General features: G+C 48.4%; 2 protein-coding genes across 2 annotated transcripts; one reads left to right on the top strand and one right to left on the bottom strand.

Annotated features, from left to right (window-relative positions):
- Window positions 1-29: 29 nt before the first annotated feature.
- Window positions 30-6,984, top strand: SYNGR2 (synaptogyrin 2). Its single transcript, XM_084837781.1, has 4 exons — window positions 30-187; window positions 3,295-3,532; window positions 4,937-5,076; window positions 5,670-6,984. The coding sequence occupies exons 1-4, from the start codon at window positions 83-85 to the stop codon at window positions 5,865-5,867; spliced, it is 681 nt and encodes a 226-aa protein (XP_084693907.1). The 5' UTR covers window positions 30-82; the 3' UTR covers window positions 5,868-6,984.
- Window positions 6,985-7,486: 502 nt separating this feature from the next.
- On the bottom strand, window positions 7,487-15,807 carry TK1 (thymidine kinase 1). The gene is made up of 7 exons (XM_084837780.1): window positions 15,681-15,807; window positions 15,066-15,097; window positions 13,819-13,932; window positions 11,891-11,984; window positions 9,002-9,091; window positions 8,800-8,919; window positions 7,487-8,656 (listed from the first exon to the last, which is right to left on the bottom strand). The coding sequence occupies exons 1-7, from the start codon at window positions 15,744-15,746 to the stop codon at window positions 8,468-8,470; spliced, it is 705 nt and encodes a 234-aa protein (XP_084693906.1). The 5' UTR covers window positions 15,747-15,807; the 3' UTR covers window positions 7,487-8,467.
- Window positions 15,808-16,160: the final 353 nt, after the last annotated feature.

Genomic DNA, 16,160 nt, shown 5'->3' with positions numbered 1-16,160 from the left:
CTTGTAGACGCGCAAACACAAGTTTGGGCGAGGTCACAGCGAGTTCCGGGCCGGGAGGGCTGCGGAGAACAGCGTCGGAATCATGGAGAGCGGCGGAGGCGCGTACGGAGCCGCCAAGGCCGGCGGCACGTTCGACCCGTGGCGCTTCTTGCAGCAGCCGCAGGTTGTCGCGCGCCTTCTGAGCGCGGTGAGTGGGGCTGGGCTGGAGCGGAAGGCGGGCTCGAGCTGCCCGGGGGCCGCCCCAGGCCTCCGCGGCCCCCCGCTCCTTCGCGGAGTCGGTGCCCTCGCCCGCCGCCGCGCTTGGCTCCGGGCGAGGGACCCGGCCGGGGTGCCGCTGGCTGAGGCGTTGCGGGAGCGGCTGAGGCGGGAGCCTTTGATTGGAGGGGCGCCTGGTTACAGTCGGGTACCTGGGCCGCCACCTAGGAGGGGAAGCAGCTGGGGCGGAGCAGCGCAGTGCCGTGCCACGCCGTTGGAAGCGCAAAGGCGCCTGCTGGGGGCGGAGGAAACTCAACCCCCCGCAGGCGGTGATTGGGGCGGGCCCACCCTGGGCGTATGCGAAGCGGGAGGAGTCTCTGTCGCCCCGCCTCTGCCAAATTCCCGCGGCGAGGGGCTTTGGAAAGTGTGGGGGGGGCGGCTGGCGCGGGCAGGCGCAGGCTCCGGCTCCCCCACGTCGCGTCTGGGGCGCCGCGTTCTCTCCCTCCTCCCCGCGACTAGGGGCCTCCTCACGCGGAGCTCCTGTCCCGCGATTGCTCCTTCGCGGAAGTTTGCGGGCTCTTTACATGACGCCGTGGCGCTCCTGCGCTAAACGCCCTTTGTTCCGTTTTTAAATAGATGGCAGATAAGGAGCTGTCGAATCACCCCCTTGTGTTCCGCTTCGTTTTCCTCCGTGAAAAGAGTTAAAGCGGCAAGAAGAGGAGCGAGATCAATGGAAGATAACGGAAGGCTCAGATGCGGGGGGGGGGGGAGGAAGCGCGTGTAAAGAGAGTCAGTTGTGATTCTGCATTTAAAACGGAAGCAGAAAGCCCCGTTTTAAATGCAGGGCTGTGGCGCGCTTTATGCGAGACCCCTTCAGCTTCCGCGGGTCTTCAGTTCCTCTTGCCGCTGACTGAAGACTCTCTCCTTCCCTCCCCTGTGTTTGCGTGGGATTGGGCAATTCGGCTGAATAAAGTCCGGCGCTTTGCAATGGGGCTTGTTTGAGAAGCAGCCCGGTCATACGGAGGTCAGCTGATGGGAGGAAGGCAGGCGGGGGCCGGGAGTGGGGGCAGGCAGGCCTCCTTGCCTTTTTGCTAGCTGACGATCAGCATATGAGCGTGATCGAGGCTTCTCGCCACCGTGCTGCAGCATCTGGATCTGCCGTGCCAAAGGGAGAGGAGATCCCCTCATGTATGGGCATGGTTTGGAGATCTAGGGAAACCCCACAGTAGGTCTGATGAAGCAGACGGTGTCCACGAAAGCAGGGGCCAGAATAAATACCTTTGTTAGTCTATAAGGTGCTACAAGACTCTCTGTTGTTTTCCCTGCAGTATAAGACAGGCTCCCCCCCCCCACCGTAGTGCCCCCCAGATTTGTTGGACTACAACTCCCACCATCCCCAAGGCAAGACAGCTGGCATGGGGATGATGGGAGTTGCAGTCCTAGTGAATATGGAAAGCACCCAGTTGGGGAAGGTTGGTATATCTTGTTTGATAGTGAGGAAGAGGGAAACGTGTTAAACAGGTAGCAGCCCACTTTTGCCAGGTAGCTATACTGTTGGTTCCTCCAAAATGTATTCTGGGATGGGGAGAACTATTCTCTAGTCCACTGTCTTGTTTTAACCACAGTTCGATGAGCATCCCTGAGATGCTGTGAAATTTTGTAACTATTAAATAAAATATTTATTACTGATTCTTATTCTGTGTGGGATTGGTGTGTGTGTGTGTGTGTTTTACTTTGGCGGGTGGCAGGGGGAGAGGGTTGGGGTTTTCAAGATATTGCCACATGTTGCAGGGGTTCCTCAAGCAACTATTCTACCGAAGTTGTTTGAGGAACTAAGTCACAGTAGGTGATGCTCACGCACGCACACTCATACATCCTATGCCTCAGTGCTGCTTACTTTATTTGAAAGAGCTGTCATACTTGAATGAGCGGGTGTGTTAGTTATTGATCTGTGATGAAGGCTGCAGTTGTCAGTTTGGGGCCTGTTTTGTGTTCCAGCAACTTTTCACATTAAATTTGGAAGGAAACTTTTTTTTAATTAAAAGAGAAAGAAAGACACTCTGCATGTGGAAGGGAATTCGATGGAGACAATTCTAGTGAACCTTAAATGAGGAGTGGGCAGTGGAGGAATTAGAGTGAGTAACAGTTGGCTGGCTGCTGTGGAAAATACTGATGAGGGGAAGAAAAGTCAGTTGGGGAGAGAGAGGGAGGTCTCTCTGGGCCCTGAGGAGGCTTTGTCTGAGAAACCCAGCTTGAAAAATCGTGGAGGGCGGTCCCATAGGCATTCTGTAAATCGGGTGGGGAAAGTGGCTCCCTCCAGATGTTGGACTGCAATTCCCATCAGCCCTACCTAGCATAGTCAATGATGAGGGATGATGGGAGTTGCAGTCCAGTCACATCTGGACAGCCACACATTCCCCATCACTGGTGTAAATTCTCTTGCTCGGAGGAGCATATCTACAGTGCTATGTCTCCTATATAGAGTCCCAAACAGAACTCCCACTCCCACTTGGTACCGTATCTGGCACCCAGCTATACTTACAACAAAGAGTCTTGTGGCATCTTTAAAGACTAACAAACTTATTAGGGCAGAAGCAGGCTCCCATGGCTGTTCCTCTGGAAATGACCGTAATAACTGCTCCTTTTATCCTCCGACCTATGAAGGGTCTTTGCTGCTCTGTAGACTGTCCTGAATAAGGGCCCATGTGACTAGCAGCTATGCACAAAGATGCAAGCAGCAGTTGTGCAAGAGTAATGTCTTGCAGAGCTGTTGAGCCTCGAGAGTTTAGTGGGAGCTGTTGTTAGCCTGATAGTTCTATAGGAACATAGGAAGCTGCTTATGCTGAGTCAGACCATTGGCCCATCTAGCCCAGTACCGTCGACACGGACTGGCAGTGGCTCTCCAGGTTTGAGGCAGGATTCTTTCCTCGCCCTACCTGGAGAAGCTGGGGATCAAACCCGGGGCCTTCTGCATGCAAAGCAAGTGCGCTACCCACTGAGCTACAGCCCATCATAGTTCGTTCATCATGGCTGGGTTGTGCCTTTACTGTCATCTTTTTACTCTGGAAGGTGGTAACACTGTACTCTTTTCTTTTGCAGATGTTTGCGCTCATCATTTTCTCCTGCATCATTGGAGAAGGTTACACTAACAGCCATGAGACAGGTGATCTCTACTGCGTCTTTAACAAGAGCGATGATGCCTGTCGCTATGGCATTGGCATTGGCGTGGTTGCCTTCCTGGCCTGTGTATTCTTCTTCATGATTGATATCTACTTCCCACAGATTAGCAATGCCACAGACCGCAAGTTCCTCGTTATAGCTGACTTGGGCTTCTCAGGTATTTGTCACTGGTTGGTGTGACCTGAAGCAAATTCCTGGGGAGAAGGGCTAGGCTCTCTGTTCTCTCCTTGCCTGCTTCCAGAGTTGGACAATGGCTTCCCTTGTTTTCGCTGAGAACAATGTGTGTGTTTGGAACAACTTGGATCTCCTGGCACAGTGCAAGCTTTCATTCACCCTGCTTTGGGTGAATGAAAGTGTCTTCCTGGGGAGGTGGCCTGGGCTCCCAAAACACTGAGATGCTCTGGTTTCTTGGCAAGGAGGGAGAGACCATGGAACTGGAGCCCTTTTCTTCCCCGACATAAGCATTTTTACCTGGTATACTCAGAACAAAATGTCAGCAGTTCATTTAATGTGGCTGCTGGAAGTGGGGAGTCTAGCTTGAAAAACATGAGACATATGGACTCCATTTTAAGCCTTGTAAACTATTAAGCGAAACTTAATACGATTTTGTGGCTGTGGCAGAGTGTACCTATCCTTGCTCAGTGTAAGAGCTCTTTTAAAATGTCCTAACAACCAGAGTGTAAGTGACGGTTGCTTGATCACATGGTAAAGGGGAAGTAACTGCTTTGGTCTCTGCTGGAAGGAAAATAGGAACAGAATGATGGCATTCTTTGCTGCAGCCTCCCCCGACCTGGGTCCTTCCAGACATTGTGGATGATTCCTATCAGCCCAAGCCAGTATGGGACGGATAATGGGAGTTGTAGGGCAAAACATCTAGAAGGACCCAAGTTGGGTAAGGTGCTGTGGGGATGTCGGAGGAATCAGTTTGAGGGGTAGAATCTGATGAGGTTTTGCTAGCTCGGCCCCCGACTCCATCTCGCCCATCTGCAAGCTGGCCCAACTCATTACATGATGAGTCAGGCCAGCTTGTGTTTTTTAATTTTTTCTGTTTGCGCAAATTGTGGGTGACGGAAATTGCAATTTGTGCAAAACTGTAGCTGTGAATAGCAAAATTTGCCTGAAAAACTTTTGCACAAATTGTGCTATTTATGGCCACAATTTCACCCAAATTGCTGTTTCCATGAATATTAACACCTGCCATTTTACACAAATCACAGCTCACAATTTTTATTTTATTTTAGGCAACAGAATTCCCAAGTTTCGGGGTCTGACGCATGGCTCAGCTCGCAAATGCAAGCTGAGCCAGATCTATCATGGGGATCCATTAGGCCTAAAAAGGGCCGGATTTCTCGCAATGGCCAACCCTAACTGTAACATGAGATCAGTTAGGTCTTGGCAATGTAATCAAGGGTGCCTGTGCTGTGTGTCTTCAAGTGCTTCTGTTAAGTTTGGGAGGAATGACATGTAGGCGAAAGGGTTTAACATAGCTTATTAATAGGATGTGAAGAACTGTTCAGTCTCTTCTTCCTCTGTTGCTAAATATCCCTTGTTTCCTATCCAGCTATCTGGACCTTTCTGTGGTTTATCGGGTTCTGTGTGCTGACAAACCAGTGGGCATCAACAAAGGCTGATGCTGTAAAGATTGGGGCTGATTCTGCCCGTGCTTCAATTGCCTTCAGCTTCTTCTCGATTTTCTCATGGGTGAGTGAAGGTTTCTCTCTCTGGCTGAAGAAAGCCTAGGATTGAGCTTGCATCAGGCAGCCTGCAACTTGCGTGTTATTCCTGAATTGAGAACTGGGTGTGCAACTGATGGTCACTGTGCTAGCTCAGTTAAGAAATTGAGCTTTGAACCAGGAAGTAAGCGGTTCAAATCTCACCTCTTGTCACTAACTCACTAGGTGACCATAAGATAGCCTTCCCCAACCTGGTGCCTTCCAGATGTGTTGGACTGCAACTCCCATAATTCCCAGGCAGCATGGGAACCTTGAGTTATTACATTTCTATACTGTCCAAAGCTGTGCATGTGTGTAAACCACCTTGAATGCTCTCTGGCACTAAATAGGAATATACTGCTCCAGGGTTGGAGTAGCCTTTTGTGGGAGGTAACTTTGCACAGTTTGACCCCTTAGGAAGCATTCTGGCCCTGTGCCCTTTATAGGGGCAATGGTGTAATTCACTTGGTACTCTCTCAAGATAGCAGCTCTGCAGAAACTACTTGCTGTCTCTGCCAAGAAACTCTTAAAGAATGGCTTCTTCTCCTTGCTGCCCAAGCTGATAAGTTTTTCTCTCCACAGGGGCTCCTCGTCATCTTTGCACTTCGACGTTACCGCATGGGTGTACAAGATTTTGACCACAGCTATGTCGACCCAGGTCCAGGTCCTACACCCCCTTACTCCAGCTACCCCAATGCCAATCATGAGAGCTACCAGCAGCCACCCTTCACTCACACTGTAGAGGACTCTGAGGGCTACCAGCCCCCACCTGTGTACTGATTGCTACTAGCACTGTTGAGTGAAGCTGGCAGGGATAGCCACATAAGTGCAATTGATTCACTGCTTGGGATGGGGGGAATAAGGCCTCTACTGTGAAGAGTAAGGGTGCCACAGCTTTGTGTGTCTGTGTGATGGGTTCTGGGGTATTCCTGCTGTTCTCTACCCTTTCTGAAAGCTGCTTCTTACAGAAGATGCTTTCTGTTCCTCTCAGGGGTGTGGGAGGCTTTCTTGCTGACCAGTGTGTGTGACTTGTAAGCGTGAACAGCTGCTGAATCACTTCTGTTAGGAAGAGGTGATAGCTGGTCTCCTTGCTGTTGCAGCTAAGTTCATCATCAGCTCTGACAGCAACTAGACTTTGTCTGGCAGTCAGGGAAATGTGTTTCTACTGTAGATGCCCGAGTAGGACTCTTGCTACTACCACTCATATAATATTGCCTTCCTGCCAGATTCTGTTACACCAGTGCCTTGGTATCCTTCACTCATTTTAAAGTTCCAGCCCCTGAATGGGGTTTAGTTCCCATGGCTCCTATGGTGCTGCTTTTCTAAAGTGAGTGATGCAGGTGCAGTGCCTTCCTTATTCTCGCTTTTCAGCTGCTGCTGAATGGACATGATGCCAAAGCCAAGGCCTAAAGGTCCTGTCGTTTCTTTCAAAGAATTTGTATATAAAGCTTTGAACATACTTATTGCGTTAGAGACTAGGTTGGATTTCCCTGCGTGCCTTGTCAGTTCTCCTTACCTAGTTCAATCCTGGCATAAGGTGGGAGGAACCAGGCTCCCTGAAGCCTATAATTGCCTTTCCATATTAAATATTCTAATCATGGGTTGCAGTTGCTGCTAACTAAGTTTCCAAAGGAGGGGTAGTGCTCTGTATTCCTGTGCTGGGATGGAAAAGCCACTTGCACAAAGTTTGCACTATTAACCTTCCCTAGATAGCTAACAACCCTTTCGGGGAGAGCTGTGCCTTCTGCATAGATAGCAGGGCCAAAGTTATTTCATAACTGCACGTGTTACGGAAAACCCTTCTGGCGTTAGCAGATGCACAATACGAAGCTAGAGGAGGGTTCATAAGTGTTTTAAATCTGTATCATGGTAGAAATAAACCTTGTCACTCCCACCACTTAGGTTGTGTGGTAGATTCTGTGGTATGTCCTTAGGGAAATGTCATATTCTGGTTCACACAAGGACAAGGGCTAATTGGTTAAGAACATGATGCTGACTAGGGAGTGGTATAAGCTCTTGGCAGCTACTGAAATGACTGGTACAAACCTTTTTATCTTTGTGGCTTTAAAAAAAAAAAAAAAAAGCTAGACTTCTTGCTTCCTGTTCTGGTTTTTGTCCAAACAAGCACTCAACTAACTCACCAACTGATTCTGTATCTACTACTGCCAACTCTTGGGTGAAGGTTATCTGTGCTGTTTAAGAGCAGAAATGGTATGGCTGTTGGATGTTGTTGGTAGCTGACTCAGCTTTTAAGGGAAAGCCACTAATTTCCCCATCACTTTCAGTGGAGGGGGCAGAGGGATGAAAGTTGGATGCCTTACAGTCTGAAAACAGGTAGTCTTTAATATATATTCTAATTCCTAGCAAATGAGGCTAGAAATCAAAATGAGATCCGATATAAATGACAGACATCTGCTGCTTATAAAAATATTTATTAGGCATTATCAATTAAAACCACCCCTTTCCTTTTAATTACCACTATGGGAAAAGACAGTACATGTTTGTGCTACCCTGCCTAAGAAAGGGCGGTGGCGGGGGGGGGGCAGTTTTAGGGCATGTTAAGTGCAGAAGTGTAAGGGGTTAGCAGAGTCAAATGCAGACATTTCATCATACAGAGCAGCTAGCAGTAAGATAATCTGTCAGAGACTATTAGGAGTACGCTCCTAGGAAATACAAGTTTTGTAAACCGTGAACATCACTGCCATCAGCTACTCTAAATAAATTAGGAAAGTAAAGGCCTGACATGAAATACAGAATTTTAAAGCTAAAACTGCATAGTACTTCTATTGAATCATAGTGAGATGCACAAAGAACTTAAGTGAAGATGCATTTTGCTCAGTTATCTAGTCAATCTTTAAAGCTGAGCATCAAGCTCAGTTGTCAAGTAACATGCACCGTATTGGGCAAGGGCTAAGACTGGAAAAAAGCTGACAATGCTAAATGGCTCAGCAAGAGCACCAGTGCTTGCTGGAAAAAGAGACCAGAGAGCTGGGGTATAATGTTCTCGTTCCACTACAAAACAGGTTGTGCCGGTAAGCATAGCCTACCCCAAACTGTTGTGGCAGTTAAACTCTGAAGTAACATTGCAGGGAAGGTTTGTGCAAGATGAAGCACCAATTCAGCAGGAAGGTTGATATTAGGAAATCTTCCCCAATGAGACCAAGGCACCAAGAGGTTAGTGTGTAGTTTTTAGCACAGAACATCTTAGTCCATAACTCCTTGTAACATGCTCCAGCCTCACCTCCCCCTTGTAAAAGCAGTTCTGCATCTGGTGCCTTCACTGGTATTGTGCTTTGAGGCAAGACAGCTTTAATAGTATAGCGCTAGAATGAGAGACGGACTTCTTGTCCACCCAACAAACAGTCTCATGCTTCCTTTACTCAGTTTGATGGGCTCCACTGCATGATCTGACGAGCAGTTAAGACTTTACGGGAAGCAACAATGTCCAGCTGTTTATTCCCACCTGGTAGATTTTCTTTGTTCTCAGTTGCTGGCTGCTGTGGTCGTTTCTTGAAGTAGCAGACACGGCAGACAGAATGATACTTGTCTGCCCCTCCTATCACTTCCACCTGGTTGGATAAGAGGGGCTTTAGTTACGTCCCAGTTAAAAAGGAAGCAGTTTTGCTGCTGTTGATTTAGAGCAGCTCCATCTCTAGCACAAAGGACGATAGGAACCCTTCTAAAGTGGGGAAGGTACACACTGGAGTCTTACCTCCTTCTCTGCTCCCAGCCTCTTCGTATAAGAGGCCTCACGATAACACTCCATACAGACAGCATTTAGTTTTACCACACTCTCTGCCAGAGGGACCAGCTGCAAGATGTTCCCAAAGGCCTACAACGAAACAGCCAGATGCATTATAGTGTTGGGACACAAGCCAGCCAGTAGATGCATTGAAGGGTTCTGGGAAACATACCTTTCTTTGAAAGGTCCCATCAAGGGCTGCCACAATGACAGTTTTCCCTGCATTGGCCATTGCCTCGCAAAACTCAACAATATCTGGAAACTAGATGGAAAAGAGAGAAAAGTTGCTCTTCCTCTACAATGGACAAGTCATGCGTCTTGGAAACGAGCATATAAGGACAAACATGACACACGTGGCATTCATGTTATGAGGAAAGATAGTGATGCTCTGAAGAACACAAGAGCCCTAATAGATCAGATCAAAAACCTATCTAGTCCAGCATTCTGTTCACACAGTGGTCAAGCAGCTACCTGTCAAAAACCCACAAGTAGCACATCTGTGCAATAGCACCCCCCTGTTTGTGTTTCCCAGCTACTGGCGTTAATGCCTCTGATACTGTTTTGCACCTTTCCAAGCTCTACAATACCCTTTCTGAGCTGCGGTGACCAGAGCTGTACACAGTATTCCAAATGTGATTGCACCATAGATTTATATAAAGGCACTGTGATATTAGATGCTCTGCATGGTACTCTTACAGTGGAGGCCTATAATTGACTGCTCAGAAGTAACCCCCATTGAGTTCAGTAGGACTTAACTCCCAGGTTAAGCGTGTATAGGATCACACCGTATCTACCTATGTTTAAAGGTAAGCCAAGGGAATACAGGGATCTAGCATGTCTCTCACCTTCTTACTGAAGGGATCTAGTGCCTTGACTGCTCCCCACCTATTACTACTAGAAAGCTCTTACGTGGTTTCAACTATGGGATGGGATGGGACAGTAGCTCAGTGGCCGAGCACATGCTTTGCATGCAGAAGGCCCCAACTTCAATCCATGGCATCTCCAGTTCAAAAGACCTGGTAGCAAGTGATGTAAAAGACCTGCTGGCAAGTGATGTAAAAGACCTCAGCATGAGACTGAGTAGCTACTTCTGGTTAGAGAACACTGTGCTACATGGACATATAGTGTGACCTACAATAAGGCAGCTTATGTTCCCAACTATGGACAACGGTTGCGCAACAGATCCAGTATCCTCAATCCCTAGGAAGCCTTTTACTACTTAGGCAGAATGGATTCTCCCAAAGGGAACAGTTGATAAAGGCCACTTTGCAGACAAAAAGGGTACCTGGTCCTGTATTGTTATATTTGTTGACAGAAATGCTCTTTTTCACAGGTTATAGAGCTAGGTAGCCTGGAAAGATGGGTATCTGGCAAACTGGGCTTACTCTTTCCGTGTGTGTCCCAGATGACTCAAGCCCTATTCAGATGCTATTTGTAGTAGTAGGTAAAGGGTGGCAGAAGGGCCAGTTTTCTTAGGTCGTGCATTAGGAATGCTTACAGCAGTTCCTCCAATTGCAGTGTTACTAGCTTGGAAGTACAAAACCTATTTAACTGCCCGCAGTTCAAGACACAATGGGTGGAAAGAAGAACTGGAGCCACGGGCAGGGATCCACGCTTTTGGCTGGCCTTCGTAAGCAAAGTCAAAAACTGGGACCACCTGCTGGTTCGGCTGCCATGTAGCTGAGTTACTCCAGGTGCTGTGGCCACGAAATCCCCCATCCTACCCTGTGGAAAAGGGAGGTGCAGATCTTGCCCATCTTGGCTGAGATTCTCTAAGCACTATGGCTAAGTAAGCCATTGTCTCCTTTTCCTGTGTGGCCACTGCTCAGCTGAAGCGCTCCAGGCACTAGGGCTAAGCAGTGGCAGTCACTTTCTCCTCCAGCCTTTCTCCTAACGTTGGATCTGTGAAACTGCAATTGCCAGGACAATCCCTGCCCACCCCTGCAGCGCCCCATGCTCTCCAAATGGTAGCACACTCACTGTTGCAAAAGAAAGTGCAGAAGCCTGGCCACGGAGTAGTCACCAAATGGAACGGAAGCTGCCTGTAGCCTTCAGCCACATAGTAAGCCTGCCATTACCATCACCACCCCTGAATTTCCAAGCAGCATTTTGAGGGGTGGACTGATAATGCTAGGCGTACCTTAGGTTCAAAGACCACAGACAACTATCACACAGTAAGCTTCTGAATGGAAATGTTTCTTGCTCATCCATTTCAGTCCAAGTCTGAGATGTAGACACTTGGATGTTTGGTTTTGGATTTTTTTGCTAGAATCCCCAAGGTCTACTAATGTGTTTGACATGTGTGAAGCAAGAGTTCACCCTCAGGATCTCAACAGTAAAGGCACAGCTAATCTGTGTACTATGATCTCAAATACACACTTGTGCTTAGGAAAAACAAGTGCCTTGTTGTGTCAGGCCAAGCTCCACTAATTCAAGCATTCCTTGCAAGAATATCAGCAATCCCAGCATTGTCTACATCAGAAACTGGCCAGTGGACCACTGGTCTACATTTTGCTCACCCCTGCTTCATAGCCCAGTAAACACCTCTTTTAACCTTTCATAAGTACATTGCCCAACTGAATGCTTCAGCCAAGTCTGAACATCCCCTGCCACTGCCAAGAAAATAACTTCCAGGGAACCTATTTGCAGCAGCCTGTGTCACACATATGCACTCTAAGGACAGTTTATCCTTAGAATGGAACTAGGTAAGTATGCCCCACTTAACACTGATTCCTCCCTGTTCCTGTATTTTGCTCCATGTGACGAGGGCATGCAGTGCAACCCTATCCATGTCTACTCAGACGTAAACCTGGAGAGCCAGTGAGGTGTAGGGGTTAGAGTGTTGGACTGGGACTTGGAAACCCAGGAGAGGAGGATCATGTACATTGCCTTGGGCTCCTTGGAGGAAAGGAGAGATTATAAATTAACAATATAAGTCCAACTGAGCTCAATGGGACTAACTCTAGGCAGATAGGCATAGTATTGGAGCCCAAGCCCCCGTAACGTCTTGAAACAATTTGCAGTGCTTGACTGTTCATCCAAGGCAGATTAGATAACTTACGAACTGGCCTTCATCGATGCCAATCACAGCAGAGCTGAGGGCCTCTTGGTGTACATCCTTGAGGCAACAAGCTGACAGGGCCTCCATGGTGTTCCTGTGCAGAGAAATAAGTGTTTGTGATACCTGGATTGCTCTGGTTATCAATCTACTCCAGGGCAAAGAGCTCTGTTTCCAAGTTTCAGTACCTGGAAAACTCTCAAATCTCGATGGCAACTACAGTCAGGGCCAGAAATATTGGAACAAGGATAACTGTTCGGGCAGTTGCATTACTTATGAGCCACCAAGGATGGGTGTGTGTGTATGCCACTGGCTGTACTTCCTGAATGGTTAGTGCCCCACTTTTGTCATACCCCTTGAATGAAAGTCCTGACTTCACTTCCACCTGGGTGTGTTTCCTATCAACTTCAATGTGGTGGTGTACAGAGACCAACTGCCAAAACAGTTATCCTTGTTCCGATATTTCTGGCCCTGACTGTATATGAGAGAACCTTTTAAGGCAGGCAGGCAGCTTGAATCACGAAAACGTTATGTAGTAGCAAAGCATTATAGGGTAGAGAGTTTCAAATAAGTTATAGAAAAATGGTTTGCCTTCCTAGAATTTTCTGTGCATATATACAGTATGGATAGGCACTGACATGTTATATAACTAGACATGGTAAGTTTGAGCTTGCTGAAGGGCTCAAGTGATGCCAGGAAATGATGTTGGCAAAAAAGAAAGTTTGGGGATCACAAAATCTAGCCTACTTGAACTACAAAGGCAGATGAGCTGTGAGTGGAGGACTCCATCTATAGCCAACTGCATCATAACGTGTGGGATGATTTCTGCCACAGGGGAACTATTTCATTGTGTAGACATGACTGCAGAGAGAACACTAGAGCATCACCTGGAGGTCTAGTTACTACCAGAACCTTTCTTAATTACCCCTACAGTCCCAACAAACCCTAAAATGGCTGATTCCATTTACTACTTTTTAAAACATTTCTGCAATGTATTACTTATGCGTGTGTACTAAGCTTTGTACAGAGCTGTCTACAGACTATAGATGCCACAAGAAATAGTTACAAAAGAGCTGCCCGAGACAGGGGAGTTACTGCCTCCATATAGGAATGAGTATCATTTAGAGAGAATATAGGAGATAAGACCATCCTGAACTTAGAGTCCAGTCCCATGGACTGCACCCTCACTGCTCGGAAGCCCCCAAACTCGGAGTCTTCTGAGACTCCTATGCCCTTCCAAGCTGAAGACAGCAGGGAGGAGAAGAGGCAGAGGCGATCTTTGCCTCCCTGTCCTCTGATCTTCTGAGTTTTTGCTAGACAAGCTGTTCATTTTCAAGGTTTTTAGCCCATCTAGAGAGGCCGCTTCAGAAGTGGAGGTAAAGAGGCTGGAAGAGGCTCAGGATAAATCATATCCTGGCCTCTCCGGTCTCCTCCCCTCCCTGCCCATCAGAGCACCCCCTTTTCTTAGAGGTTGATTTGCTGACCTCAGAGAGGCAGCCAGTGCATTTCTCTCTGTGCTGGCTGTGAGGTGGCAGGGGGTTGGATCTCCAGCTCCCCCTTCTGAGGGGGAATCTGAGCCATCCTATGGTCCCAGGGATGTATGGTCCCAGTTGCCTTCCTTATTAAGTTCTTTGGGATGAAAATGTCTTTTCTACCCACAAGTCATATTTTTAAGTGTAACTCTACAGCATTTTTTAAAGCGAAATCTTGTATCTCAGGTCACAGAGCTGTCTGTTAGATACATTCCACAATTGGATGGTGCCTAGATACATTCCACAATTGGATGGTGCCATCAAGGACACATACAGCACATGCATGTACCCTGCCAGTAGTCTTTTACCTGAGCAAGCAGGAAACTATGTCTGGATGTTGTCTGTGGCAGGTAAACTGCCCTTCCTTCCCACTGCCCATAGGAGACTTTAGCAATTCACCTGTCATGAGTGGAAACTCCATTGATGCAGTAGCGTGTGTCCTTGGCATACTTGATCAGCAGACATTTGTACTGTGCAATCTGGAACCGACGGACACGGCGCATGAGTTCAGTACTGCAAAAGAAGAATGGAGGCTGTCCAGTGGCAAATAATATCCAGAAAAAGCTGAAGTACTTTTGGCCAGAAATAAAACCAGCCTGTGGTAGGAGAGCAGATGAAGATCCCCAGTTGTGAATCAAAGCCTTGCCTACTGCACTACTGAAGGAAACAGCACAAGCACAAGACTGGCTGCTTTGGCAATGTAGCCCCAATATAACGACAGCACCTATAATTCTGGAAAACCCAAAGTCCTGCCAGGAATTTGCATTGGCTTTTGTTCCAACAGGCAGGAAGCAGCATTATACATTTGGAGGGAAGACACACTTAGAGAAACAGCAATTATCTCTATTCCACCCATAGGACTGACTCCTGACCCTTCAGCTAGGGTGGGGAGCCTGTGGCCCTGCAGATGTTGTTGGGCTGCAATTCCTGTCAGCCCCAGCCAGCATGGCCAATGATCAAGGATATTAGGAATTGTAGTCCAGCAACATCTGGAGGGCCACAGGTTTCACCACCACTGCTGTACAGGAAAGCAAGCTCATGGCCAGGGCCTATTCTACAGAGAGAAGAGCAGTGATGGCCAACCTTGTGTTTGTTGCAGTACATATGCAACCCATGCCGTGGTATATTTTTGCCTCCAGCCTATGGAGCCAGGAGCACATCAGTGGAGAGGCAGGCAGGAGTGCATATCATAGATCAGGGGTGGGTAGAGACTAGATCTTCAGATGTTTTGGACTTCAACTCCCAGAAGCCCCTCACAGCATGGCCAATGGCCAGAAATGCTGGGAGTTGAAATCCAAAACATCTGGAGGTCTACTTTCTGCTCCTGCCATAGACCAGCGTTCTCCAACCTGGTGCCCTCCAGGTGGGTTGGACTGCAACTCCCATCATTCTCAGCCAGCATAACCAATGGCCATGCTGGCTGGGAATGAGATTTGCAGTCCAACCCATCAGGATGGCACCAGGTTGGGAAAGGCTGCCATAGGTGTGCCATAAACACCAGCCATGTGTGTCACTTGTGGTGTCCATGTTACAGATTAGCCACCCACAGCATAGAGAGTATTAGTGTGTTGGGCTCAATATCCAGATTACCAGTGCAAAACTACAACACGATTATATTTTCTCTTTCAAATTCCTAGTATAGATACCTTTTCCCGGAAAACATGGGTCCAAAGATGACCTATGGTGGGAGAAAAAAACCTGGTTAACTGTAGTCGGTTACCCCTACCAAACACACAGGCTACACACTTACTGGCTGCCGTTGGAAACAGGGTGCGGGGCTAGATAGCGCAACCTCCACAAACCTGGTGCCCTCCAGCACTGTTCAACTGCAACCCCCATACTAGCTGGGTTGATGGAGTCAAACAGATGTGTACAGTCAGTCGAACACATCTGGAAGGCTGAGACCGAGTCTTGCCTGAGCCAGCACTGTTTATGCTCTTGAATTCCTATGCAGGGTGCAAAATCCACCCCTCCTGCCCCACGAGCTCCTTCACCAAATGGCCTTTTGCTAAGGCTCAGCCTGGCCCAAATCTCTCCCACCCCAGTTCCCCAACCTAGCTGGCCACACCAACCCGCTTTCTTATCCTACCCTCCTTTCCAGCACCCCACTCAGCCAGGGGTCCTGAGCACGTCACCCCCGAAGTCCAGACGGCTCCTGCTTCCCGCTCTAGCCACAGAACGATTTGCTCCCCGATTAGAATCCCTTCTTCTCAAAACCCTTAACATCCCTCGGGCTGGCACAGAAAGCCGCCCTTACGTGCCTGTATCTGGCCGCGGGCCTTGAGGGGCGACCCTGGTTGCACGCCCGGCATCATCAGGCAGTTCATGTCTCCGGTTCCCGCCGCTCCTCGCTGGGGTAGAATCACCTGGACCAACTTCTCTCCCTTCGCGCGCGCGCCACTCTGGCCCATTTATACCCAGGGCGAAAATGGTCCAATCAGAACGAACCGCGCCGGTCAAGAGACAATCAAAAGTTTCTTCGCCAATCAAAGACAAGGCGGGAAAAAAATGTCTTGAAAGTATTTGACAGTCCGTCCGTCCCCCGCACGCCCATAAGTCTACCTCCCGGCAAGCTTTGCGAAGTGGGGCTTTCGGGGAAGGGACGATCCCGCACAGACGCGCCTTTTGGCAGCTGCTCTTTACAGTTCACTTCCTGTGTGGGCTAACCGACGAAGACACTTATGGCACCTTAAAAGCTAACAAACTTATTCCGGCATACGTTTTCGTGGACACTGGCCGCT

This window comes from Heloderma suspectum, chromosome 2 (genome assembly GCF_057233095.1).
Source record: "Heloderma suspectum isolate Gila_16-S chromosome 2, 16-S_ref, whole genome shotgun sequence".
Classification (NCBI taxonomy): domain Eukaryota; kingdom Metazoa; phylum Chordata; class Lepidosauria; order Squamata; family Helodermatidae; genus Heloderma; species Heloderma suspectum.
The sequence above is the reverse complement of the archived record's forward strand: the minus strand, read 5'-3'. Positions and strand labels throughout refer to the sequence as shown.